This window comes from Borostomias antarcticus, assembly GCF_949987555.1.
Source record: "Borostomias antarcticus genome assembly, chromosome: 13".
NCBI lineage: Eukaryota > Metazoa > Chordata > Actinopteri > Stomiiformes > Stomiidae > Borostomias > Borostomias antarcticus.
This window is the reverse complement of record NC_140246.1, coordinates 14,080,661-14,107,076: the sequence shown is the minus strand read 5'-3', so window position 1 is coordinate 14,107,076 and position 26,416 is coordinate 14,080,661. Positions and strand designations below refer to the sequence as shown.

The 26,416-nt window shown below is 46.8% G+C and overlaps 1 protein-coding gene across 1 annotated transcript; it reads right to left on the bottom strand.

Annotated features, from left to right (window-relative positions):
• Positions 1–18,862: 18,862 nt before the first annotated feature.
• On the bottom strand, positions 18,863–23,812 carry LOC311317186 (adipocyte plasma membrane-associated protein; the record flags this gene model as incomplete). Its single annotated transcript, XM_084448225.1, has 9 exons — positions 23,676–23,812; positions 22,935–23,024; positions 22,731–22,852; positions 22,156–22,261; positions 21,262–21,410; positions 20,914–21,029; positions 19,997–20,157; positions 19,463–19,658; positions 18,863–19,069 (listed from the first exon to the last, which is right to left on the bottom strand). Coding segments are annotated over exons 1-9 (1,149 nt in total). The 5' UTR covers positions 23,678–23,812.
• Between the last annotated feature and the right edge of the window lie 2,604 nt (positions 23,813–26,416).

Sequence of the window (26,416 nt, the reverse complement as noted above, 5' to 3'; positions counted from 1 at the left end):
TGACAAGATATTGACGGAATGAATGGTTCCTGGCAGGGCGGTATAATGGGTTATAGCCCTGAATAGTAGACCGCCCTGCACCAGGTCTAGGTCTGTGCTTCCCATGACGTGGTGTAAAGAAGCACATGGCTAATTCGGTTATGTTTATTTAACCAATGAAATACCATTTAGCTATTTGACACCGCTTTCATCCAATAATTTGTTAGACCTCAAGTACTGTGTAGGGATGATCTCAAAAGAAGGACAAATGAGTGTCCAACTCAAGGTTGCGCTGGTAGACCGACATCTCTGGGGGATGGGGTCACATGGTCAGGAACAGCATCATGAGCTCTGCCTCTTGTTTTTTTTTTTCAGAGGAGCTCTGCTGTACTTTAGCCCTGACAGTTACAGCTGCAAGCAGCTGTCAGCAGTCAGATTAGGTCAGGTTACAGCTGTTTGCGGTTACAGTTGTTTGAGTAGCTTGATCAAACAGACAAGCCAGGCTAAAGAGCAGCACTATAGAAATAGGCTAAGGCCCCGGTTCGCGCCTGGACTGATGCCACACGTGTGTCCGGCTATGAGCGTGACATCTCCGGTGGCATCCTGGCGCTCGAGCCCTCCTTTGCCGCCCACTTCGCTCTTGGCGCGGCTGCGTGGAGCAATACCAAGAAGCCCCAGCTTCCCGGGGCGCGAGACCGACAAGCGGCTACCCTCTCCGACCGCATGTACGTCCTCGCTGCCCAGGCCACGGCCGCTGTTTCCTCCATCTCCATCCTGGTCACTACCTTGGCATCGGAGTTGAGCAGCGGCGCCTCGCCATCGCCCGAACGGGTTCCCGACCTCCAAGCTGCAGCTGGAGCGGCCATGCAGCTCTGCCAGGCTGCTGCGATCTGCATTGGCCGCATCATGGCTAATGCTGTGGTGCACCATCGCCTGCTGTGGCTGGGCGTCTCCTCTGTGAACGACACAGCTCGCACGGCTCTGCTGAACGCTCCCATCTACCGGTCCAGGCTGTTCAGCTCTGCCGCCGGTGAAACCCTGGAACGCCTCTGCAAAGTCGAGGAGCAGTCCAAGCTGGTGGCCAGGCATCTCGGGGTCAGGAGGACCCAGTCTGCTGTCGCCCATGCCCCCGTGAAAAGGAGGAAGGCGAGGTCCGCCCCTCCGAGGGCTGCCCCCGGTCCCCCTCCCGCGAACCAGCGATCTGCCCAGGCTTCCCACGCTCCTTCCACCGCTCGCCAAGGTCCTGCCCCGCAGTGGAAGAGGAAGAAGCCGGGCACTAATGCATGACAATTAACGTCCGATCAGGCTGCCATTGTTCCCTATGGCCCTCCCCTCACATTAGAGGATGGTTGTGGTCCCTGTATTAGGGGTTTCCGCAATAAAGAGCATATTCCTGTGTACACCGGTGGTCACTTGTGTCCTTTCCATGCTTGACAGTCTGATGCTATGGTTAATGTGTCTCTGGGTTCTGGTTCTGAGCTGGTTGCGCCTGCCCCTCCGCTCTCTGCCGAGAGAATTAAGTCTGTGGAGGGTAGCGCTGTTCTGCCCCGTTATCATGTCTCAAGAACGCTACGGGACAGTTCATCCACTCAGTTAGCTAGTGCTAGCCTGGCTACTCTTCCTACCCCGGCGGGGATATCAAGGAAAGTTGTCGGGCAGCCTTCCCCCTCCACGGGTCAGCTTTCGGCAGCTAAACTTTCCGTTTCCAAGGGAAATGCTTGCCAGAGAGTTAATCCTATGTCTTGCTTGGTGTGTAATACTAGGAAGGCGTTCTCGGCTACTTCTATGGTGAGCGCCGGTATTCGTGTACCGCACCATCGTGAACGACTGGGAAATGAAGCCTCTGTGTCTCGTTCGACTAAGCTACTCTCGCACACAGCCCGAGAGACGGTTGATGTCTTTAGGACTGTTAAGCGAACTTTGTTTGAAGTTGAGCGCTCGCTCTGCTATACTTCAAATTTGAATGATCGTAGGTCATCGGTTCCCCCCGTTGCGCTGCATCGGTATGGGTCGTCTGCCTCATTTGCATATGGGAGCAAGATTCCCCGACTTTTCGTGGCAAGTTCAAAGGCGTCTGCCTCCACACAGACTGAGTCTGCAGCGGCCTCATTTGCATACTATGACTGGGCTCCGCTACCTCAGTCGTCTGCCTCATTTGCATATGAGGACAATGCTCCTTTTCCTTGCATTGTGAGCGATACAAGGGCTACCGCTACACAGGTTGGGTCGGAGGCCTCTTCATGTGCTTACACTGACGCGGCCCCACTGTCTACAGACATGAAAGTTTCTTTTCACAACAGCTCTCGGGCTACTTACGAGCTTACGTCTCCATGCTCAGGAGGACGTTTACACCGTTCTGACATTGATGTTGCCCCCACTTCAAGTAAGTCGGTGTGTGATGACAGTGTCTGCGGTTCGCCTCCCTTTCATATGCGGCCCCCCTTGGACTGCTGCAGCCCCCACGGGTGGCGGTCGGGGCCGTTCTAGAATATAATCGCTTTCTGGCGAACGTCCCGCGCACAGCGGCGGGCACCCTCTCGCGATGCAGAGTGGCGTGGATGCAGTTGCCATGCCTCCCTCGCTGGCTGTTTCGCATCCTGACATCTGGGTATGCGATTCAGTTCATCGCCCACCCGCCGTCCTTCACCGGGGTGGTGGAGACTGTGGTCACGGGTCCGCGGAAGGAGAGCGCTCTCCAGTCGGAGATAGTGAAGCTCCTATCCAAGGAGGCGATAGCGGTGGTTCCACCGAGCCGCTCAGGGGCGGGATTTTACTCTCGTCACTTCCTCGTCCCGAAGCGAACAGGGGGGATGCGTCCCATCCTCAACCTGCGCCTTCTGAACATATGTGTAGCCAAACGGCATTTTCGTATGCTCACAGTGAGGCACCTGTTGGACTCTGTTCTCCAGGGCAACTTCTTCACAAGCATAGATCTAAAGGACGCGTACTTTCATGTTCCCATCAGAGAGGGTCACAGAAAGTTTCTGCGTTTTGCCGTCCAGCGTCATCGTGCGTGGTGTTCCTCTAGGCAGGGTGTCGTTCCGCATACCGATTTTCACGGATGCGTCCCTCTCCGGCTGGGGAGTGACGTGCCTGTCCCAAGCCGTGGGGGGCCGTTGGCCTCCTGGCGAGAACCGGCACATCAATCTCCTGGAGCTGGAGACTGTGTTGCTGGTTCTTCAGCACTTTGCACCTGCGCTAATGGGGTGCCCTGTGCTGGTGCGCTCAGACAACCGTGCCTAGGTAGCTTACATCAACCGTCAGGGTGGCGTCCGCTCAGTGGCTCTTCACCACACAGCGGTGCAGTTGTGGCTGTGGGCGAGCTCCAATCTAAGCTCCCTCCAGGCTCAGCACATTCCGGGCCACTTGAATGTCGGCGCCGACCTCATGTCGAGAGGCGGGCCACGCCACGACGAGTGGAGGCTGCATCCTCAGATTGTGTCACATCTTTGGGCGCGCTTCGGTCATGCGAAAGTGGACCTGTTCGCCACAAGGGCGAATGCTCACTGTCCTCTTTGGTTCTCTCTGAGTCGGACGGACAGCCCCCCGCTGGGAGTGGACGCCTTTGCGCACACCCCTTGGCCGGAGGGCCTGCTCTATGCCTTCCCCCCAGTGGCTATCATTCCTATGCTGTTGACCAGGATACGGTCCGAACGTTGGACAGTGATCCTAGTTGCGCCAGACCGTCCCAGTGCGCGATGGTTCGCGGAACTGATGGCTCTGGTTCAGGTTCGCCCTTGGCTCATTCCGTACAGGCGGGATGCCCTGTCCCAGGCAGGCGGGGAGATACAGGCCCCCCCGGTTCTGGGTCAGCGCTTGGTGGGCTGGTTACTGAACGGCGCAGGTTAGCTCGGAGGGGTCTCTCCGCGGTGTGATCAGCACTATTCAGAGCGCGCGTGCTGGCTCTACTTCTAAGCTGTACGCTGGGAAGTGGGAGTCTTTCGTGCGTTGGTGTGATGAGGAAGATGTAGACCCGGAGACCTGCTCAGTTGAGTCAGTGCTCTCCTACCTACAACATCTGTTGGACCTGGAGCTTGCTGCCTCCACCATTAGGGTGTATGCGGCTGCTATTTCAGCATGCCATGAGGGGTTTGCTAGGACTACTGTCTTTGCTCACCCTCTGGTCAGGCGTTTTTTGACGGGTGTGGTCCGGCTTAGACCACTTGTCAGAGTCTTGGCCCCCCAGTGGGATCTGTCACTGGTTTTGGACGCACTGTGCAAGGTGCCGTTCGAGCCTTTGGAGCAGGTTGATCTGATGGATGTCTATCAAAACGGCATTGTTCCTCGCATTATCCTCAGGTAAGCGAGTGAGTGATCTGTGTGCGCTGTCGACGCAGCCGGGCTGCCTCACCATCACTGGGGACGGCAGTAAGGCCGTTCTGAGGCCTAACCCGGTTTTCCTGCCCAAGGTGGTAAGGCACTCTTATAGTGCTAGGCCTCTGGAGCTGCGCGCCTTTTCTCCTCCTCCGCACTGCTCGGTGGAGGCCGCGCGGTTGCATCTCTTGTGCCCGGTCCGTGCGCTCTCTGTTTACATTAGACGCACGGCCTCGTTCAGGACCACGCCTCAGCTGCTCGTATGCTACGGCGCGGGCAAGCTGGGCTCCCTCCTTTCCAAGCAGCGCCTCTCTCGCTGGCTTTGTGAGGGCATTTCTGCTGCGTATACCGCAGCAGGCTGCCCTTTGCCTGGCCGGATGCGCGCGCACTCCACTAGAGGAGTTGTTGCTTCGGTTGCACTCTTTCAGGGGGTGTGTGTGGAGGATATCTGTGCTGCGGCGTCCTGGGCGTCGCCGTCACCTTTATCCGCTACTACTGTATCTACTAGATGTGCCATCTGTCTCCCTGGCAGACTCTGTCCTGAGTGTCGCTGCTGGGGGCACGCGAGATGGTGTGGCTGTGTTGGTCGGGACTGTGCTTATGGTAACTTCCCGACCAATTTTACATGCATGTTTTATGCAGCTTGACCATTGTTCCGCCCGCCTCTGGTTTTTAGCACCTGGTGGACACCAGGGGACCCTTACGTTCCGTTTGCGGTCCTTTGCCTCGTCCGCCCATCTTATTGCCTTAGCGGCCCTCCGTTGGGGTTTGGGTGGAGGGAGTTGCACTTTACTACTCTGTGGTGCTTGTGTACTCCCTTGCCTCCAGTGGGTTGATGTTTTTATGTCGGCCGGGCCCGCGTACATTGTGGGCATCGCTGGAGCTCCGCCTGTCACCAATAGGAGCGCTAGCGCCCCTCTATGGGGTGTAGCTCCACGATGTAGAACGAAGGTTACGTATTGTAACCCCAGTTCTACGAGTGGAGCGGAGCCCCATAGGGTTTTTTTCCGGGCCCTGCCTCTAGCTTTCTAGCTCGTCTGACTTAGTGTGGGAGAGCAGATTGCTGAGGTGTAGCCACCTTTATAGTAAGGTGGGGGGTCTGTGATTGGTTAAGACGATAAGGAGTACATTTTTATCTTCAGATTGGTTGTTGGCATGCCAACATGGGTTACCAATAGGAGCGCTAGCGCCCCCCTATGGGGCTCCGCTCCACTCATAGAACTGGGGTTACAATACGTAACCTTCGTTATAAACGTCGGTAGACGACGTGGGATAGGCCTAAGTTTTTGATAGGTTGTTGTCAGAGTTTTGTGATTGGTTGTTCACATTGGAACACGTGATGGAAGAGAGGTATAAATTTGCTAGCGCTTATGAGGCTGGGTTGGTTGGGACAAACAACTTTGGTGAGACAACACCAAGTGGGTGCAAAACTAGAGACAAAACTAGCTGGCGAAATTAGTAAACAACAACATCGTTTTACAAGCAACTAGCAAACATTCTTACTGTCATTATTAACTAGCTCACATTCTTACTGTCATTATTATTAGCTAGCATTAGCTACTGTTCTTATAGCTAGTTCTAACGTGGACACAGGGATCAGGCAAATTTACGAAACTGGACCCAGGAGTGGAGCTACTCGGACGGAGCTTAGTGGGCGCGCTCCGCATATCGCAATACCCCTGCGCGGGCACGCACGCCTGGAGGCGTGCGGGCGTGCAGGGAAATTGCTCAATGCTCGCTGCCCAGGCACCTCCATATGGAACGCCAAATGGGTCATAATTCGCCTTGATTTTTCGCCGTCACCAGGCGTGTTTTCGTTGAAAAACGGCGTATTGGACGGCGCAAATCCTCGCAATGCGCCGTTTAGGTTATGGTTGAATACGCCTGTCGCCGTCAGGCGTTTATTAAACGGCGCCAGGCGTCTCATAAGCAAATTTTTGAAAGGTACCGCCCACTGGCCTCTACGGTGACTTGGGTAGTACAATTGTCCGAATGAGGGTCCACTTCAGAACACGGTAAGTGCACTAGGCTACTTTTAATAACATATTACAGTGTTATCTAGCTATTATATTACACCAGCTTTGAACTATTTTACTCATTAAGTACCGAAAGCATTTAATAAAAAAAAGATAAAATAATTAATAGAAAATAGATTCAATAAAAGCATTTAGCAAAGACAGCTTTGATTGCCAGCTAGCTAGCTACAGATTTAGAACACTAGTCAGCTAATGATGGCTACAGACAGTAGGCCTATAGCTAATACAATGTTTGCCTAAACTTAACCTACCGGCAGATTGCCATTAGCTAGCAATAGTCTACATTTAACAATTACAAACATATTAAAGTTAAGTTACAGTTGGTGCTTCTGTGTCTCTTGGTAGTTTGCAATTAATCATCACCACCTCATTATTTGCAGAGACTTCAGAAAGCAAAACATACAATGCAATATATTGTCTCAGTCTAAAAATACGCTGTGATGCCTATTATGAGGGAAAGGGAGGAAGTTAGAGCGTTGAAGGGGGTTGTTTATCAGATGTTGTGGTATTTTGTTTATTGGTTGTTTTTTATTGGGTGTTGCAGCTGGCAGGTGAAGGCCTATGGCCAGAGAAAACCCTCCACCTACATTGGGGTCTTTGACATCAACCGCTGGTACCACGCCCAGATGCCTGGCTCTCAGGTATTTGAAACGGACGGACCAGTTCTATCTCCTGTACTGTATATAACTGCTCTGCTACTCTACAGGGCTAGTAGTGAAGGCCAGCGTTGTTTGACTGATTAATAGACTTTATTGGAGAATAAAAAACATGTACAGCCAGTGCATAATAGCAGTACACAAATTAAAGTAAACTGTCAAGGATGTCTGAAGACAGTCTCAGATTTATCCTTAGATTTATCCATTGTGGTGTGTGTGTGTGTGTGTGTGTTTCTTGTGTGTGTGTGTGTGTGTGTTTCTTGTATGTTCCAGAGCGGGAGATTTATTCCAGAGCGGGTGAGTCCCTGGACGGCGTGGTGGAGATGATGGCCCCCTGACTGCACCCTGAGCAGAGGACTGGCCTACACCTGCCCTGCACACCTGAACAGTTATACTGCCCCACCACATACAACTTTGTGCACACTCTCACACACGCATGTGCACATATATGCCCCTCCACACACATAAATGGTCCAAAACCCTGCTGCAAGGCTACTGACTAGGTCCAGAACGTCCTGTCACATTACTCTAATCCTGGACTCCTTACACTGGCTCCCCATCAGTTTTAGGACCCAGTTTAAGGTACTTGTCATCACTTTTAGAGATCTGCATGGTCAAACACTATAAACCCATCTTTTTCAACAAATAAAATGTAACGACTGCAGTGCTGTTGCATAAAAGCAATAACACATTTGAGGGCTTCTGACCGCAGCACTGCCGTGCCAATAACCACACACTCCCTCTCGTGTGTTATTTCTTACGTAAACTATTGACGGTGAGGCTGCACACAAACCACCGACACACCGCCAACCAGTCACTGTCACTAAAATGAGCTTTGTATGTGTTGTGTGTGTGTGTATGCCTCTAGATCAGGCAGGGTGTAGTGACCCTGCGCTGTGTCCTGGAGTGGGCCTGGGACAAGGTGGTCCACATCAAGGAAGAGCTATATTTTAATGTTATGTTTTATGCTATATTTTCGAAAAATTATTCACTCTGTTTTTTTATAATATGTTACTTAGTACTTTGTGTACTAGCAGTAATTCCATAAATACAGCTGTTGATCTGAGACTGATTTCTTGTAACATCTTAATGGTTTAATTTACTACGATATGATAGAGTCAAGAGATCTGGTGGGTCCTAATGGCCAGATTGGACCAGAGACACCACCAGCCTGGAGGAAAGAGATAACCTTATCCAGTCCGCCACCAAGTTCTACCTGAGGGGAGATTGCAGGAGGACCTTTTCTGATTAAATCCCCCAAAATTGTTCAAATCTTTGACACTGCTTTATTAAGATTAATTGATAAAATAAACCTCACCTCAACTTGAACACACAAACCTTGTTAGTAGTATTTTTTTAAGCATTACATAGCTCAGTTCATCATAACTTGTGGTCAGGTACATTACACATAACCTACGCCTCAGCTTTAACATGTTTACACACTAATAGAGCCCTGCCCAGGAGGAGGAAGGCTGGAAGGTAAAAGAAGAGTAGAAAAGGCAAACTGTGTTGTGCCAAAGAGAGGAGATTGTAAGATGCCACTCTCCATGTACTCTCTCCACACTTCATACGAGGTGTGGATAGGCAGTCTCAGTGTTATAATACAGGTGTTGGCCTCTGGGAAGATGCGCTTTAGCTCCGCCCCCTGAACATGCAGGAACTCCAGGTGTGGTTCCACTGGGAAGCACAGACGCGGTACTGCTGAAGCCCCCGATGCGAAGACTAACACTGTAACAGTGTTAGAGGATATGATTCCTTTTCTGAAATCACAGACAAAAGTATGCTTACTAAAGACAATATAGAGGACCATTACTTGAAATGCCCATGGAGAGTATTGCTCACAAAAGGAGCTGTAAAAGTACTGCTGACATTTAAGAACATGCTATAGATCAGTAATGGAATGACCTTGCTGTTTTTATTATATTACATAACAATCATCTAGCAGATGTTTTTATCCAAAACGACTTATAATTGCATTTAACATAGGTAATCAGTGTACTTCTACTCGATCAAATCGATGGTAAAAAGTGTTAGAGGATATTGGCCGATAGATGCTACCCCTGAAGTCTTAATAGACAGCCAATAAACATATCTTGAGTCTAGAGTAAAATATAGGCTCCCCATATTCTTACAGTAGCCTAGCCTAATGGTGAAATACAATTAGCCTACTTTGTAGTGGGAACATTATTTGATATAGGCCTATTGGTCGATCGAAATAGGTCCCCAAAATCTTACATAAATGGTTATTAAAATGTCCCCCATACAGTAATTAAAAAAACATGAATAATGCCATAACTATTCTGTCATAATATGTCATAATACTAACTAGCCACTACTATCAGTTGACCAACGTACCTAGATTTATGTATGCAAATTCATAAACAGTGATTTTGTCAGCTTGGATATTGTCCGAAAGTAGAAGACGTGTGCAGTCGTTTAATGTTCTTTTGCAGTGAAGCAGAAAGTTATTTCGTGCCATCTTTCTTGGTCAATACGTGTACAGTAGCATATCGTCACATGACACTCACGACCATAATGGCCTGATTGGAACAGAGACATCACAAGCCTGGAGGAAAGAGATAAATTGTACTACCTGAGTCACCGTAGAGGCCAGTGGGCGGTACCTTTCAAAAATTTGCTTATGAGACGCCTGGCGCCGTTTAATAAACGCCTGACGGCGACAGGCGTATTCAACCATAACCTAAACGGCGCATTGCGAGGATTTGCGCCGTCCAATACGCCGTTTTTCAACGAAAACACGCCTGGTGACGGCGAAAAATCAAGGCGAATTATGACCCATTTGGCGTTCCATACTGCTATTCGTCTGAACGTCTCCGTCTCATGAACGGCGTTCACATTGACCTGCTTCATCAAGTTGAAAATAGTCAACTTTTGTTTCAATATATGTAGGTATAGGATCCAGTTTATACTCCTTGAAAAAAAATGCGCCCTGCTTTTTCGAAACTTTGCGCAAATCCAACATTGGGAGGTCTGCAACACCGACACAAACAGTTTATAGCTGGCCTCAAATTTGGACCTGTCAGTATCCGATCCGTCTGCCCGATCCGTTTTGCACATGCGCGTCGGTCTATATCTTTTGTTCTAATAACATTGACTGTTTAAAATCTGTCAATGGTAAATTATCCTAGTCTACCATCAAAGTTTTTTTCCCCCTGCAATGTATTGAAATTCAATAAATCAATCGCAAATACATTTAAATCTGCTTAGATCAATAACTTTTCCAATATTCGAAAAAGACAGACCAAACCAATTATTAGGCGTATATAGTTATATTGTAGGCCTATATTATTAGCCAGGTCCCACATTATAGGATATGGGAAGACAGAAAATAATTATGTTAGTCACTGCCTGCACACTATGATCAGAACCGTTTAATAGTTTAATAGATTACACTGATGTTTGTTTTACATATAAAACATGTCGTTGATGTTTGTTTGACATAGAAAACATGTCGTTCTCTGATCCGCTCTCAATCCCTGCAGGCAATATGCGAAAACAGCCCTGCTGCCTGAGAACTATAAGCTTGTGGAGCTCTGGGATGTTAATGCAGTCTCAATGCCTGCGTGCGATCATTAGTGAACATGACTCTAGACCAGAGCTCTGAGAAATCCTGACTCAAGTTTCCTATCTGGTCCTCCTGTGTATGTATGTGTCTGTGTTTGTACTTGTGGTTGTGCCTGCGTATGTTAACGCGTGTGTGTGCGTGTGTGTGTGTGTGTGTGTTTGTGAGTGCGCGCGCGTGTGTGAGTGTGCACAGAGGTAAGTCACTCTGCTCACCCAGCCTGGCAATCCACTCTGTTAGGACCAATGGGATATACTGTAGGCTACATAGCCTACTGTATATCCACCTATGAAGTTATAAAACTCCACACCAACCTAGCAACAACCCCCCACAGGGTTGAAGCTAGTTGGCAACAAGGAGGCAACTGAATAGGACATTAAATAAAACGTGGTAGAATATTGTATGTGTATGACTCTTTAGATCTGAAATGTAAAGAAAACTATTGTACAAGGTTATTCCGATTTTATTTTTCATTCAACAAATTCATCAGAACACGGTTTCCTCAAAATGACAATCAAAATAATTATATACAATGTTGCATCTTGCAGAGCAATGCAATGTTACAGTAAAGGGCTGGGTTAGTATGAACCAGTGAGATCCTCAAAGAACCTGCAAATTTTCTTGGACAAGTGCAAGACATTTTTGGGGTCTATTGAAAGAACTATTTGAATTTGACTAATTAACCTCTCCCAAAAATAAACTTAAAGGAAAGCGTATTCAAGAACTGTAGAGATTGTAAGCTTATGATCTCAGCACTGATTTTTTAGAGCAATCATGTCTTTCAGTATAGAGAGGCTCTGAATAGTCCAATGGTCCTTCATGGTATGGTGGTGCTTCAGAAGGGACAGCTTTTCTAACCTGAGAGACTGGTTGTCTTCTTGCAGGCACTGATTTTTTGCCAGCAAGGTGTTGCTTGTTTCCTGCAGGGTGTGCTGATGAGCCTCCAGATTGTGGCAGTTCATTTTCAGAGTCTGGTTGCTCGATTCAATGTACGCGATGTCGGCTAGAGCTACGTCGAGCTCTGCTTGTAGGAGTCTGTAGTCCTCTCGCAGGGTGTCGTGGTCTTTTTGGAGGCTGGAACTGTGGTCTGTCAGGAGGAGATTGTGTTTCGAGAGAAGCACTCTCTGGTGCTTGCTCATCCAGGAGTCGTGGTTTGTAAGGAGTTCGGCATTCTGCTTCTCCAGTTTCTGGTTCCTATCCAACATGACTGGGGCCTCCAGGCTGTGTGCCTGGCCCCCTGAGCTCAGGGCCTGCGTTATGACGGTCTGGCTGCGCGTCTCTGTGCTCCTCAGCTGGAGCTTCTCTACGCGTTCCTTCCAGCTCTTCTGAGTTATCTTGCTGATGGTGCTGAGGGCAGAACTGAGGTCACGTTGGGCTGCCTGGCTTTTCTCCAGGGCCAGTGCCTTCTCGCTGAGCTGCTCATTCAACGCCTTTAGCTGCTCTGATGCAGCCCTTGCTGTAGTCTCTGCCTCCGCCAGCTCATTTTTATTGTTTTCATTCTCAGACACAGCTGCCTGTAGTTCACCTTGGAGCCTGACGTTCTTCTTCTGGTGCTCTATGAGTTCAGAGGTCACCCTCTCCGCCTCTGAGTCCAGCAAGGCCAGAGGAGTTTCCTTTGTTGAGGTTTCCTCCAGAAGGAGCTCCATTTGGGAGCTGAGTCTCTTGTTCTCTGCTGTCTGTCTCTGGAGGCTTTCCTTCTGCTGTTGGCTCTCCTGAGCTAGAGCGTCACGCTCTTCCATCATCTTCTTCTTGTCAGACAAAGCAGCTTGTACTTCTCTTTGGAGCGTGATGCTCTTGTCCTGCTCCTCTGTCAGCTTCAAGTTAAGCTGTTCAGCGCTTTGGGTCAGGGAGGCCAGAAGTGATTCTTTCACCGTGGTCTCCTCTTGATGGCAGCCCGTCGGGAAACTGAGGGTTTTATCCTCAGCAGCCTGGGCGAGGAGACATTCGTTCAGCCTGGCTGCCTGGCTTCTCTCCAGGGAGAGAGTCTGCTCTCTGACCTTCTGGAGAACCTCTGCATGTTCTCTCCACAGAAGCTCCAGTTGGACACTGAGGTACTCCTTCTCCCTCTTCTGGCTCTGGAGGCCCTCCTCGAGCTGCTGGCTGTGCTGCCATGCTGCCGTGTTCTGCTGGCAAAGGGCAGTGGTGAGGTCCCTCTTCAGGTCAGAGGCCACCTTGTTGGCCCTCATCCGGAGCTTAATGCTGATAAGCTGCTCCTGGTCCAGTGAGGCCTGAAGGGTAGCTCTTGCCCTCACCTCCTGGTCGAGAGTGCTCGTCAGCCGGAAGATCCACTCCTCTCGCTCTCTGATGGTAGCCTGGCTCTGTGACCGCACTGTAAACAGTTCTGCAGCCAGCATAGTAGAGCGCTCCCTCTCCCTGTCCAGAGAGGAACTGGTGGCGGGCTGACCAATCAGGCTCTTCTCCAGGGCGAGCGTCTTCTCATGCAGCTGCCGGTTCCAACTCTGCATTTGCTCGGCTTGCTTTTCAGACTCAGCCATTTCTGTGGCTAGAGCCTCCTCCAGAGCATATCTTCCATGTGTCTTTTAGCTCCTGGCTCAGATGCTCAGTCTCCTTGTTCACCTGTAAGAACAGAGGCATAGACAAGGTTCAGCTCAATTCTTTATAGAGGTTACACAAATAAAAAATAAAAGAAAACAATGCTTAAGTAGACCTATACAGACACTGATAACTGAATTCATCACTTTATTTCATAACTCACTGCCAAAATGAGTAAATGCAGTATTAATCAGCAGTAGTAGCCTACGCTACTAAAAACATAAAGAAACGTCTCACCATGTTGAATAGTTTTCACGAACTAAACCTTTGGAACTGTTAAGATGTTTTAGCGCCTGGGTACATTTATTACGTCATAATGAAAAGCAAAATGCTCACGTTGTTCACTCTGGAGCGCGTCATGTTAGCTTATCGATGGCTCTCGAACAGCGAAAATACAATTATTTTACCGACAAAAGTGCTAACTGGTTTTGATAACATCAAACATAGGCTATAGCCGCCATGGCATTACACATTTCCTTTTAATTCCTGTGCGAGCTAAAATCTGCTGTGCCTAGTCTATCTAGTTCATATTATCCGAATATCTCGGATATCAAAATGAAAGTAGGCCTACAGCAATTAAGTTCAGTAGCCATTGGGCAAATCTGATAAATGGTTTGTTGATGAGATGTCCTCTCATCATCAAAGGGTTGATCAAGGCAATGGTAGGTCACAGAGCCCACAAGCTATACTGTAACCTACAGTACCACTCATATCCCAATGGCTACCTCAGCTGACCCAGTTGGATTGATTTAAATTTCTTCCTCCACCTTTGAGATATGATGACGTTCGATTTAACATATTTATGGAGGACAGAATGGACTATTTTCTAATTAAAAATGGCTTCTATCAAATCAATTCAGTCATCAATTTGCTACACAAGTGCAAATAGGCTATGTCAAAACTCTCCCTCTGTGTGTTCAGTTAATTATTATTATTATTATTGATCATTATCATCATTATTGATAATAAGCTAATTATTTTTGATAAAAACATATCAAAACCAAAAATGCCCTGAAACTGAATAACAATAGCCCAATGTAGCCTAGGGCTGACAAAGCGGGCCGAGTCTTCTTCGTGCACTTTGAATGTCTTTTTCCACCTCTTTTCTGAGCTCTGACGGTAGCCTAATAAACATTTGAAAGTTCAGGAGCAGGAAATGAATGGGCGCGGCCTAAACATCTGTCAGATGTTGATATAGCCTAGGCTGTTGTCCACTTATTGTTGCCTTTCTTTATATATTGAAAATGTCATTAAAAATGTGTCTCATTTGATTGCTTAAGAAGACAACAGGTGTTGTACCGAAAAACGACCGCCCTGCCCGAAAAGAACGCTTACTGTGATATCAATATTTCAAGGGTTAGCTAAGGTGCCTCCTTAGCTAAGGCATACATTATTTAAAGGATAGCCTACTTTCCTAAGGGCAGTCTGAACCCATAGTAAGCTGTCCCTTAGCGATGCGCTCCGTTCATCGCGTTATAGTTTTAGCCCAACTAGAGCAAGATTATACTTTTAAAAAGGAGAGTTGCAATATAGTGCACATCTATCTACCCTGCCTGCGCAAATTACATTATTAGTACAATAAACTTTATGAAAAATTAATGATGAAAACAATGTTTTTGTATCCTACATAAAACATCACGGGAATGTTGTATTTTACAATTTTATTGAACCAAATAAAATATATGGACTATCCATAATATAAATCCAACCTACTGTAGACCTATAGTAGGGTTGACACAGGTAGCCTAATTAATTAAGGTCCCCTTCAATTTAATGTGTCACAGCCAACTCGTGCTTCGTGTTTACATCGTGGCTGCATTACAACGCATCCTTGTATTGAACCAAAGGAACCAATGGCGACGCCGTCCGCGTAGCCGTTATGTTCGTGTTAGTCATTTCATCAGGACCAACTTCAGTCCACTGGAGGTCCTCTTGGACAGCGCCATCCTCTCCAAATACAGGCGTTCTGAAAAGTTGGCCTACCTCCGCAGGATGACCTGCAACCCATTATATTGTGCTTAATTCATAGATAGCGCATCCTAGAGTAATGTCTATCATATTTTCTATGACCCATTTTATTGTGTGTAACGCATCCTGTCAGATAGGGATGTCGACAGATCCATGGTATAGCACAGTAATGGATAGTAGGGCATTCTGATAGTCATTTCCTACCTGAATGTCTATCAGAATAACACAATGGCTTTTTAACGTTTGGGCAGTTACTTTTCTATGAACGAGATAATATTATTATTATAGGCCTATTAACGCCAAATTCAGGAGACTCATGACGGCACCTGCGTTTGAACGGAATGCTGCTAGACTGACAAAATACCCACTACTACACTGTCAGACCTGTAGCTAAAGTGTTTTATAGTGAGTTTAGAACTCTGGCTCTATGGCTTGGAGGAGGAGGAGGAGGTGGTGGAGGAGGAGGGATAATCAAATAAATGAACAAAAAAAAAAGAACACTTGTACAATTTGCTTTTTTGTCTTTGATATAATATATTATAACTGGTAAGACAGTAGACAATAAGGGACAGCTCCACTAACGATGTAGCCTACCTTACGATGTAAGGCCGAATACCGCCGAATATGCCTTAAGCATAGATATTACTACTGTGGATACTTCAAACATTCTACTTTTTAGAGTAAGATATTATTCTCTTAAGTGTCAGCTGATGATAACGTGCTATAGCCTATTCTGATTGCGTGCCTGTGATTCAAATTTGATATAGCCTACTGTACATTAGCCTATGTTGCCCTGATAGCATCTTACTAAGAATCATTTCTTAAGTGTATAGTATATAGTGTATAGTGCATGCTGCATGCCGCTTCTGCTTGCTACTCTGCTTTCAGCTACTGCCGCTGGCTAGCCCCCCTGAGGGTGAAAAGCGGAGCCGAGTGCGTAAGCCTCGTTCTGCTGGTAAAAAGCCACTCCACCGCCAAGACTCCTACAGTGCCTCCCCGTGGCCACACATGGTAACTGGGTACCTCGCGGTCCCAGCAAGGCTTGATTAATGTGTGTGTGTGTGTGTGTGCGGGGGGGGGGGGTTGTCCAATACAAAATATTGAAATTGTTTTGGCTTGATTTGTTTCTGCCAATTAAATTTTAGGCTGGCCGATTACATACTTACATAGTCCTGAGCTGTATTCTGTCAATGTGGTTGATGAGTTTGTGCACAGTTGAAGGCAATATCTCTACTCTCTCTGTATCTATACAATCGTCACTAAGTGGCAGTCAAAAACGTCAAGAAGTCGAAGAAAAGGAAGCTAGAGAAGCTGCACTTCTTACAAAGATCCCCAAATTAATGGGGTATTTCACAAAAGCCAGCGATCCTACCCCACCTCAGCAGCAGGAAACAGGAGAAGGTTCAGCAACACCCTCGGACCCACAGCTGCCAGATCTTAATTTATATTGTAATTTGTATTGTAAATTAGCTATATATAGGCTATGTAAAGAAAATGAGGATTTGTGTAGTGTAATGGGTGTAAAGTGTTAGTACTATAATGACTTGATAAATTGCCAAGCAGAGGCTGGTTAGTGTTGCTAACGTTAGCTAGTTAGCTAGCTAGACTAGGTACCGTTAGATTGCTAGCTAGCACTAAACTCTCTAATTTAGCTAGCACTAAATTAACGTTACCAAGAACTAGGCCACATAGAAGTACCAATGAACACCTAGCTTTTTTCACATTTTTGGCTTAGATGATGAGCTGTGGCCACCATCCACCCCAGAAAGCACTGCTGCTGGCTAAGTTGCCCTGCCAGTGCCATCGCCACCGGTAACATCACCAGAGGTGGAGCCACCGACTGTGGATCTGGACCATGTGACCTGGACTATGCAGATGACATCTGTCTGATGTCCAACCGTGTAGAGCAGGCACAGGAGCTCTTGAACAGAGTAGAGGCAGAATGTGCCAGGGTTAGCCTCAGGTTGAATGCAAAGAAGACTGAGGCAATCACTTACAACCCCCCCTGGACCACCCACCTCTCAAGACAGCAGGGGGCAATGCTCTAGCAGATGTTCTTCAAATACTAGCGACTTCAAATATCTGGGTTCCTGGGTCAACTCATCAGAACAGGACCTTAAGGTAAGAAAAGTGCTGGCACGGAGGGCACTCAATGGCATGAATAGTGTGTGGAACTCCAATCTCCTTCGACACATCAAACTGAGCTTCTTCCATGCGACCGTGGAGTCTGTCCTCCTATACGACTGTGAAACTTGGACCCTGAAGCCTACCCTGCAGAAGTCTCTGCATGGGTGCTACACCAGAATGCTGCGTGTGGTGCTAAATGTCAACCAGAACGAGCATGTTACCAACAAGCATCTGTATGGGGGGCTACCAAAGCTGAGTAAGAAAGTGGCATCCAGGAGGATGAAACTTGATGCTACATCACTCCACCGCGTTTCATGAAACCTTTGCGTAATCCTGCTAACAAACCTACCAACCAACCAACAATAAACACGCCACTGAAAACATTACCTCTTGCTCAGCTGTCACTGGGGCAGAGGTAATTAACAAACAAAAATATAGCTGCGAGCAGCAATAATGGGGGCCAAGCATCAAGCACAACGAACGCATCAAAGGGAAGCAGGGAAACATGCCATTGCCGCATTTGAGCTATGTGGTCAATGAGAATGTCAATGAAAATACGATGAAAGGGCGATAGGGGTGGCTTTGCACAAAAACGCATATCAACATCAAAATTGAATCTGCTGATTTCATGTCCAGTCAGTAAGTTGTAGAGCATGCCATGCCAGACAATCCAATATAGCGGAAGATTACATCATAGAACTCGGCTTGAGTCAAGGAATCCAACAGTAGGCTACCTTATTTTTGAAAATTGGGCTACGGGTCAAAAGTTGCGTGCACAAAGGCACCTCCGACTTTGACATGCTGGTGGCGCAAGAGTGTTCGAGGTGTTGACATGATATCAAACACATTCAATTCAAACATGTGTTTTTTATTTTATTAAAATCCAATTGAAGTTATACCAAACAGACTTCCATAAAGATGACAGAACATAAAATGTTATGAAAATATATACAGCATAGGGCTCCTATTGCTTGAATCTCCTTATGAGGATAATCTGACCACCATAATAATGAACTACAGTTGTCTACGAAAGATCTGGAATGGACTGAAGTCCTCCTATTCAAAACAGTTTTGACTGAGGCAACTCATCAGTTCTTGAGAAATTGAAATCCCAGACGACTGGATCACCGATGGATTAAATCTCCCAACATCCATAGTGTGTCCTCCATCTCAGCGTGGATCCTCCGGCGAAGCTGTTGTCCCCTGGCATGCCATAATACAGTATGAGTCATATGTCACCATCCCCAAACGGCGAAGGGCATTCGCTGTCCTCTCCGGTCCCCTGAAGTTGCAACATCCTGTATGTCTCTCCCTCCTCAATCCTAATCTTTAATCTGCACAAGATCACTTTTTATAGTTTTTTTATAGGTTTTCTGCTAATAGTTAATTATTTTATTTTAGAATTTCAGTGTACTAACTAGTACACTGTAGTGCTAGTATACTGCTAGTGTACTGCTAGCATACTGCAATTTTTATCACGACAAGAGGGGCCGCCAAAGTGGCAAGTTATCTCATGCCGCTTTAACCTATCAGAGCCAGGACTAGCATCTGATCCAGAAGTCAAGGGTGGCTCCTCCCCGAGCTGCTAGGCTAGGCTAGGGCTAGCTCCGCTCCTCCCTGAGATGCTAGGCTAGACTAGGCTAGGGCTAGCTCCACTCCTCCAGGACGGGCAGGAAGGGCAGATCGGTGCTACCCAGGTAGAGCCTCCTGCCGTGCTGGAAGGGGTCGCTGACGGCCCAGGTGAGGCTGCCGTCCGGGTCGTGGAGGGTCCCCACCGTCCGGCCGTCCAGACCCAGCTCCAGAACCAGGCCGTAGCGCGGCAGCAGCACGTTATACCAGCTCAGAGGGACCACCTGGTACACGGGCAGAAGAAGGGACATGGGTTCTGATATGAGGGAAGACATGTAAACGCAGGGGGCACAGCAGAGGGGTTCCATATGATCTGGCAGTTAGAATGGGTTTGAGGATTATGGCAGGCAGGGTGACCGGTTCAGATTATGATGTTCTCATGAAAACCTGAATGGAGTTGAGTGGGAATGTTCAAGATGTCAGGACTTGTTGCCTGTCCGGGACACGCACACACGCACACACACCTCAACTGAATGCAGTCAAACGAAAGAGTGCCTGTGAAGAATTTTATTCAATCACTAGTGAGGCTCAGAATGGTTCTCTCAGTCAATCCCGCTACTAAACAACACTGGTGGTGATGAAGAGTTGATGATGATGAAGACGACGTTGACACTGACCTTTGCCAGGAAGCGCTTGACAGCCGGGTACGGACCAATCATATCCAGGAATGGAGGTAGGAGTCGTGGAAACCTGATGGTCGTGATGCCGACCAGGAAGGTTCCGTGGTCGCTGAGGCGGATGTTGTCAGGGTAACCAATCATGTTGCTCATGACAACCTCCTTGGTGCCAGCCTTGGGACCCTTCAGCCAGTACCTGAGAGAAAATATCTATTTAAAATACTGATTCACATCTATACAAATGAGGAGGATGAGAACCATGACATGTCAACGGTGTTTAACAGCAGTGTGTTACAAACTGTAGATGTGTGGCCACATGGACAGTCTTTCCTGTGTGAGTCATTCAGCTCTGCTCTACCAATGATATCTTTACTCTAACAGAACCAGGGATGTAGACCAGCAGAGGACAGGTGTGTGTGTGTGTGTGTGTGTGTGTGTGTGCGCTCGCGCGCGCGCACCTGCCTCCCTGTCCTCTAGCATGTGTGTGTGTGTGTGTGTGCCTCCGTCCGTGTGTGTGCGTGTGTGCGTTTGTACCTGAGGATGCGTCCCAGACTGGTCTCGGCCACTAGCAGGAAGTCCTCGTCAGGAGACAGGGCGATACCGTTGGGCATGTAGAGAGAGTCCAGCAAAACGCGCACACTCCCAGAGTCAGGCTCGAAGGCCAGCAGACGACCCAGTCGGTTCAGCTCTATCACCTGCAGGGTCAGGGGTCAACCACAGACAACAGCATCGTCAAAGGCCAACTAAACTGGTTCTGGATGGTAGGTTCTGGCAGCTTCCCACTGAACGTGAGCTGCTGAACTTGGAGGAAGTTCTGGTCTAGATGGCAACACTGAGGAAGCACCGTCTCTGTCTCTAGGTAGTCTCAACCTCTCTCTCTCTCTCTCTTCACCTTTCCATCTTTCCATACTCCCTGTCCTCTCCCTGTCTCCTTTTCTATTTCTCTCTCTCTCTCTCGTCGGTGTCCCTCTCGTCTCTCTGTCTCCCTCTCTCTCTCTCTCTCTCTCTAAATGCTTACAGCAGCCACTAAGTTGTTGTGAAACTGCAATTTATGTACAGTACTACTATAATACTATGCTACACGTATATTGTAGTTATATTATATTATCGCTGCTGCACCACCCCCATCTTGCATGATGTTGATCTGATGTCTCTAACATATAACTTGTTTTTTTGCTTTTGTGAATGTTTTTACTGTTTTTATCTGTGGATGGGTTATGGGCTGCAAATTAATTGCCCTTCTGGGACCAATAAAGTAGACTGAATTTGAATTTGAATCTGAATCTCTCCCTCTCCCTCTCCCTCTCTCTCTCTCTCTCTCTCTCTCTCTCTCTCTCTCTCTCTCTCTCTCTCTCTCTCTCTCTCTCTCTCTCTCTCTCTCTCTCTCTCTCTCTCTCTCTCTCTCTCTCTCTCCCTCCCTCCCTCCCTCCCTCCCTCCCTCCCTCCCTCACCTCTAGTTTGACGTGTCTGCGTCCCCAGCGACTGGAGGAGTCAGTGAAGTAGATGGTTCCGGTCTGGGAGGAGATCTCCAGGCCGTTGAGGAACGCAAACGGGACCCCCTCCGCCCCTGGGGGAGGGGGGGGCGCAGAGAAGAAGCCCGTTAGAACACACACTCCTCGGGCGCCAAGGAGAACCAGGGGCAGTAAACGCAAAATCTGCACTTTGATGTCTTCCATCCATCCGCCATGGACGTGGTGGATGGACATTCGTTTATGGACAACATATGAAAAAATCTATTTTAAATTTAAAGCTATTTTTAGTTCTCGTGTCGGCGGTGCAGGTCGGACACGACGCCGGACCTTGATCGTTGGGCAGCAGCAGAGTCTTGTGTCCAGTCCGGGGATCCACACTGTGCAGGCCCAGGTAGGAGTCGGCCACGATGAGCTGACCGTGTTGGTCCATCCTCACACCGTGGGGACGTCCACACAACGGCTCATAGTCCATACTTCTGCCTGGTGGGGGCGGGGGGACAGCAGGAGAGATGGGGGGGGGGGTATTGAGAGCGGAACAGAGAGCTCTGGGTTCTGTTCTGTGGGACTGAGCTGATCTGCTGCCAAGACGCCTTTGAAATGTCAACCCTGTTCAAAAGCACGGCAGGAGTTATAGAGTCGTGCCGTACCGTGTCTAATGCGCCCTGGCACGCGCGCACGCACAAACACACACATACATACACACAGTTTAGGTTGCAGGAACACAATCCCATGGGTCTCAGGGTTTCCACAGATGGTTTCCCCGTCCTCAAACACAAACGAACAGAAGTAGACACTGGAACCGTCAAGTACATTTCTTCTGGAAGTGACTTGGATCTACTCACTCATCTAGACAGGATATTCTTACTGTAATAAGTTTCTAGTAGCTGTAGTCAGGCTGCTTCAGTGCTGCACCTATTATTGCACCTAGTATTAATATTTTGCTACTCTTGCACTTTGGCTTTCGCACTAAATGATGCTCTTCGTCACTTGTCTGGAGGGGAGATGCACTTGTGAGTTCTGGCGAGCAGTAGTACACTGACTTCCTATGTTAAATGCAATTATTGTGAGTCGCTTTGGATGAAAGCGTCTGTGAAATGACTGTCACTCACTCCCTCATGCCATGGCCTGGGGGGCCGTAGGGGTGTCATGATGGCAGTCGGTGATCTCCAGCGCTCTACAGAAATGACTAATGTACATGTAATATACTGTGGTGAACTCCACTGACCGCACTCAGGGAGGTCCTGGCCCATCTGTGTGATCAGGGTGAGGCTGTCATCCCCGCCGATCCGCCACAACTTCCCGTCCACCGTGCCTGTGTACACGTTACCTAGGGAACGGAAAGAAAAGGGGACATCGAGTTGAAAAGGTGTCAAACGTTCCCCATACTGTATGCTTTTCCACGGGGCAACGCCTCCTGGGCCACGTCTCCATGTGTCCAGCCCCCACAGGGAACCATGTCATCTTTATGAGTTTGTAGAGCTTTGATCCTCAGACAGACAGACAGACACAGACAGACACACACACACACACACACACACACACACACACACACACACACACACACACACACACACACATTGATGAGGATAGAATCATTGAATATAGAATCTCTCACATGTTATGGGGGTCAAATGCTTGGGGTGCAATTGATTTATCTAGCCAGCACAATGAAAGCAATCAGACCCACGATATACCAACTGTGAGACAATGCATACGCACCTCGATTACCTTCATAGACTTTCAATGAATTAATGTATATCTGACACATCTGCTGTGTACACAAACACGCTGCTGACCTTCCTGGTCGGCAGTGAAGGATTCTGGTCCCAGTAGTTCTCCAGTGAACAGTCTGCGGCCCTTCTGTAGTCGGGTGTTGACAGCCAAGGGGCCTTCCAAGGCCGGAGGGGGCCCTTCTAGTCTGAGACAGACAAAACCATAATGAACTATAACAAATGTGTGCGTGTGTTTCATGTGTTTGTACAATGCAATAGGCTACTCACATGTGTGGTTTGGGGTCAATAGGAGAGGGTATGAGGTAAACGCCCACAGCTATCGCAATGAAGACCACTGATAAAGTTCTCCTTCCCGACCTGACAAATCACAGGATGTAACAGTGAAGATAAGAATCACATGATACTGCAACTCACAAAGCACAAGGAAGCACTGTCAAACCCCCTGCACATATATATATATATACAGTGGGTTTGACAATTAATTATTATATATATAGGCCTATATATATAAATTGAAATATAGACCATTATTGAAATTCCATCCACATAAGGTTAATAAATCAACCATGTTGCGTGTTTAGAGAGCCGTAGCTGTCGTTATGAGTTTGTAAAACTTAGCGTTTAATGATCTCTCAAAGTCCAGAGAAAGGACCTTCAGGAAAACTCAAATGTGTTTTAATTGCCATGCATTTCCCAAGCGATGAGCTTCTCTGTAACAATGTAGCCATCAATCATCTTCATCAGGCACAATTTGTTCCAAGACCTTCAGACTCGAGTCGAGTGCGCGACGATAATACAATGAATCGAACAACTCAAATACAGTTTCACCTTTCTAAACATTAACTGATTGTTTATTGCACTGGGAAGGTTACGTAGGCCATTTGGTGTAAGTTTCTTCACTATCACTATCGGACCACACAACCAAAAGACTGGTTTGAGGCTACCCTGCAGTCGCTTCACCCATTGTTCGTAATGTACAGACGCCAGCCGTCTACCAAACAAACTTACATGGTTCTTTCTCCGACAATGTATACTCGCTCGTCTTGTTTGTGCAGTGTAGCCTACTCTTCTCGATGATTAAACTGATGATTAAATGAAGCCGTGGAAGAGCACCGGACCGTGTATCCAGACCTGTTGAGAACGCCTGGGAACCGGGGACTGTATGTGAGCGTGTGCTTTGGGGAGGGGGCGGAGAGAGAGGTGGTGTGCGGACTGTGAGCTTTCTGGGAGGATATTTAAATGGGGTTATCCAGGGGACAGAGGCACACAGATGGCTGGGAAGGGAGAAATGGGGGTACAAGACTAGAAAAGAAGTTTCACCGCAATGGCAAAGTGATCAAACATCCATGAGAATAACACATATATTTAGGACCTGTAGCACCCGATAATGTAATAACGGCTGATAATGTAATACAAGTTTGACTTAACTCAATCGAAAATGTAATAAAAACTGATAATGTAATAACTTAACCAATAATGTAATACAATGTCCTGACTGTTAATGTAATACCTTATTACATTATTGGTCAAGTTATTACATTATCAGGTGGGTCTTTTTTCAAAACTGGTAATGTAATACTTGACTGTTAATGTAATAATCTAAAAAGGCAAATGAATAATACTGTTAGGGTACTTTGTGGTATTCTTTGTCGTACTTTCTGGTACTTGTGGTATACTTTGGTGTGTCTTATGATACTTTGCAGTATAGTTTGGGGTGCTTTTAGGTACTTTGTGGTATACTTTGGGGTACTCTGGTATACTTTGCAGTACTTTGTGGTATACTTTGGGGTACACAGCAATACTTTGCAATACTCTGCAGTATACTTTGGGGCACAAAGTACTACAAAGAACCCCAAAGTATAATGCAAAGTACCTCAAAGTATTCTGCAAAGTACTGCAAAGTACCCCAACGTTTACTGCAAACTCCCGCAAAATATCAAAGTACCTCAAAGTACCCCAAAGTATACTGCAGAGTACTGCAAAGTATTGCTGTGTACCCCAAAGTATACCACAAAGTACTGCACAAAGTATACCACAAAGTGCCCCAAAGCATACTGCAAAGTACCTCCATATACCACAAAGTACCACAAATTACCACACATTACTGCAAAGTATGGGTAAGTACCTCAATGTATATGACAGAGTACTACAAAATACCCCAAAGTATAATGCAAAGTACCCCAAGTATACTGCAAAGTACCACAAAGTACCCCAATGTATATCACTAAGTACCGCAAAGTACTCCAAAGCACACCACAAAGTACCTCAAAGTATTCCACACAGTATCGCAAAGTACTGCAAAGTACCCAACGTTTACTGCAAACTCAATATCAAAGTACCTCACAGTACCCCAAAGTATACTGCAGAGTACTGCAAAGTATTGCTGTGTACCCCAAAGTACTGCTCAATGTATAACACAAAGTACCGCAAAGTACCACAAAGTACCCCAATGTATATCACTTAGTACCGCAAAGTACTCCAAAGCACACCACAAAGTACCTCAAAGTATTCCACACGGTATCGCAAAGTACTGCAAAGTACCCAACGTTTACTGCAAACTCAATATCAAAGTACCTCACAGTACCCCAAAGTATACTGCAGAGTACTGCAAAGTATTGCTGTGTACCCCAAAGTACTGCTCAATGTATAACACAAAGTACCGCAAAGTACCCAAAAGCATACTGCAAAGTACCTCCGTATACCACAAAGTACCACAAATTACCACACATTATTGCAAAATATGGGTAAGTACCTCAATGTATACCACAAAGTACTACAAAGTATCCCAAAGTATAACGCAAAGTATACTGCAAAGTACTGCAGAGTACCACAAAGTACCCCAAAGTATACCACAAAGTACTCCAAAGCACACCAAAGTACCTCAAAGTTTTCCGCAAAGTACTGCAAAGTACCCCAACGTTTACTGCAAACTACCGCAAAATATAGTATCAAAGTACCTCAAAGTACCCCAAAGTATACTGCTGAGTACTGCAAAGTATTTGCTGTGTACCCCAAAGTATACCACAAAGTACTGCAAAGTATACCACAGAGTACCCCAAAGTATACCACAAAGTACCTCAAAGCACCCCAAAGTATACCACAAAGTACCCTAACAGTATTATAAATTCGCTTTTTTAGATTATTACATTATCAGTCAAGTATTACATTGCCAGTTTTTAAAAAAAAGACCCACCTGATAATGTAATAACTTGACTAATAATGTAATAAGGTATTAAATTATCAGAAAAATTGTATTACATTATCAGTCAAGAAATGTTATTACATTATTGGTTAAGTTATTACATTATCAGGTTTTATTACATTTTCGATTGAGTTAAGTCAAACTTTTATTACATTATCAGGCGTTATTACATTATCAGTTAGTTATTACATTATCGGGTGCTACAGGACCTCTGAATACACTTCATCTGAATACTTACATTTCAACAATGTTATTCCGAGTTTACTTGCAAAACATGTTTGACATCCCCAAGGACCCATTTTCATGCCTGTGTACCTTGATCACTTGGTGAAATAAGATTCCTCATGGACTTAAGTAGGAAGTAAACACCCCAAAACAAAAACATTGCTTTTCAATTTCAACTTTATTAGATGAATCCTTTAGGCCCAAGAGGAAAAAGGCCACATTTGGTAACAATTCAAAAAGAACATGTTACCTACAAAAATAAACTTGCATCAATGATATAAATAGAATATAGCAACGTTTTTATTAAAACAATTTTTGGTTA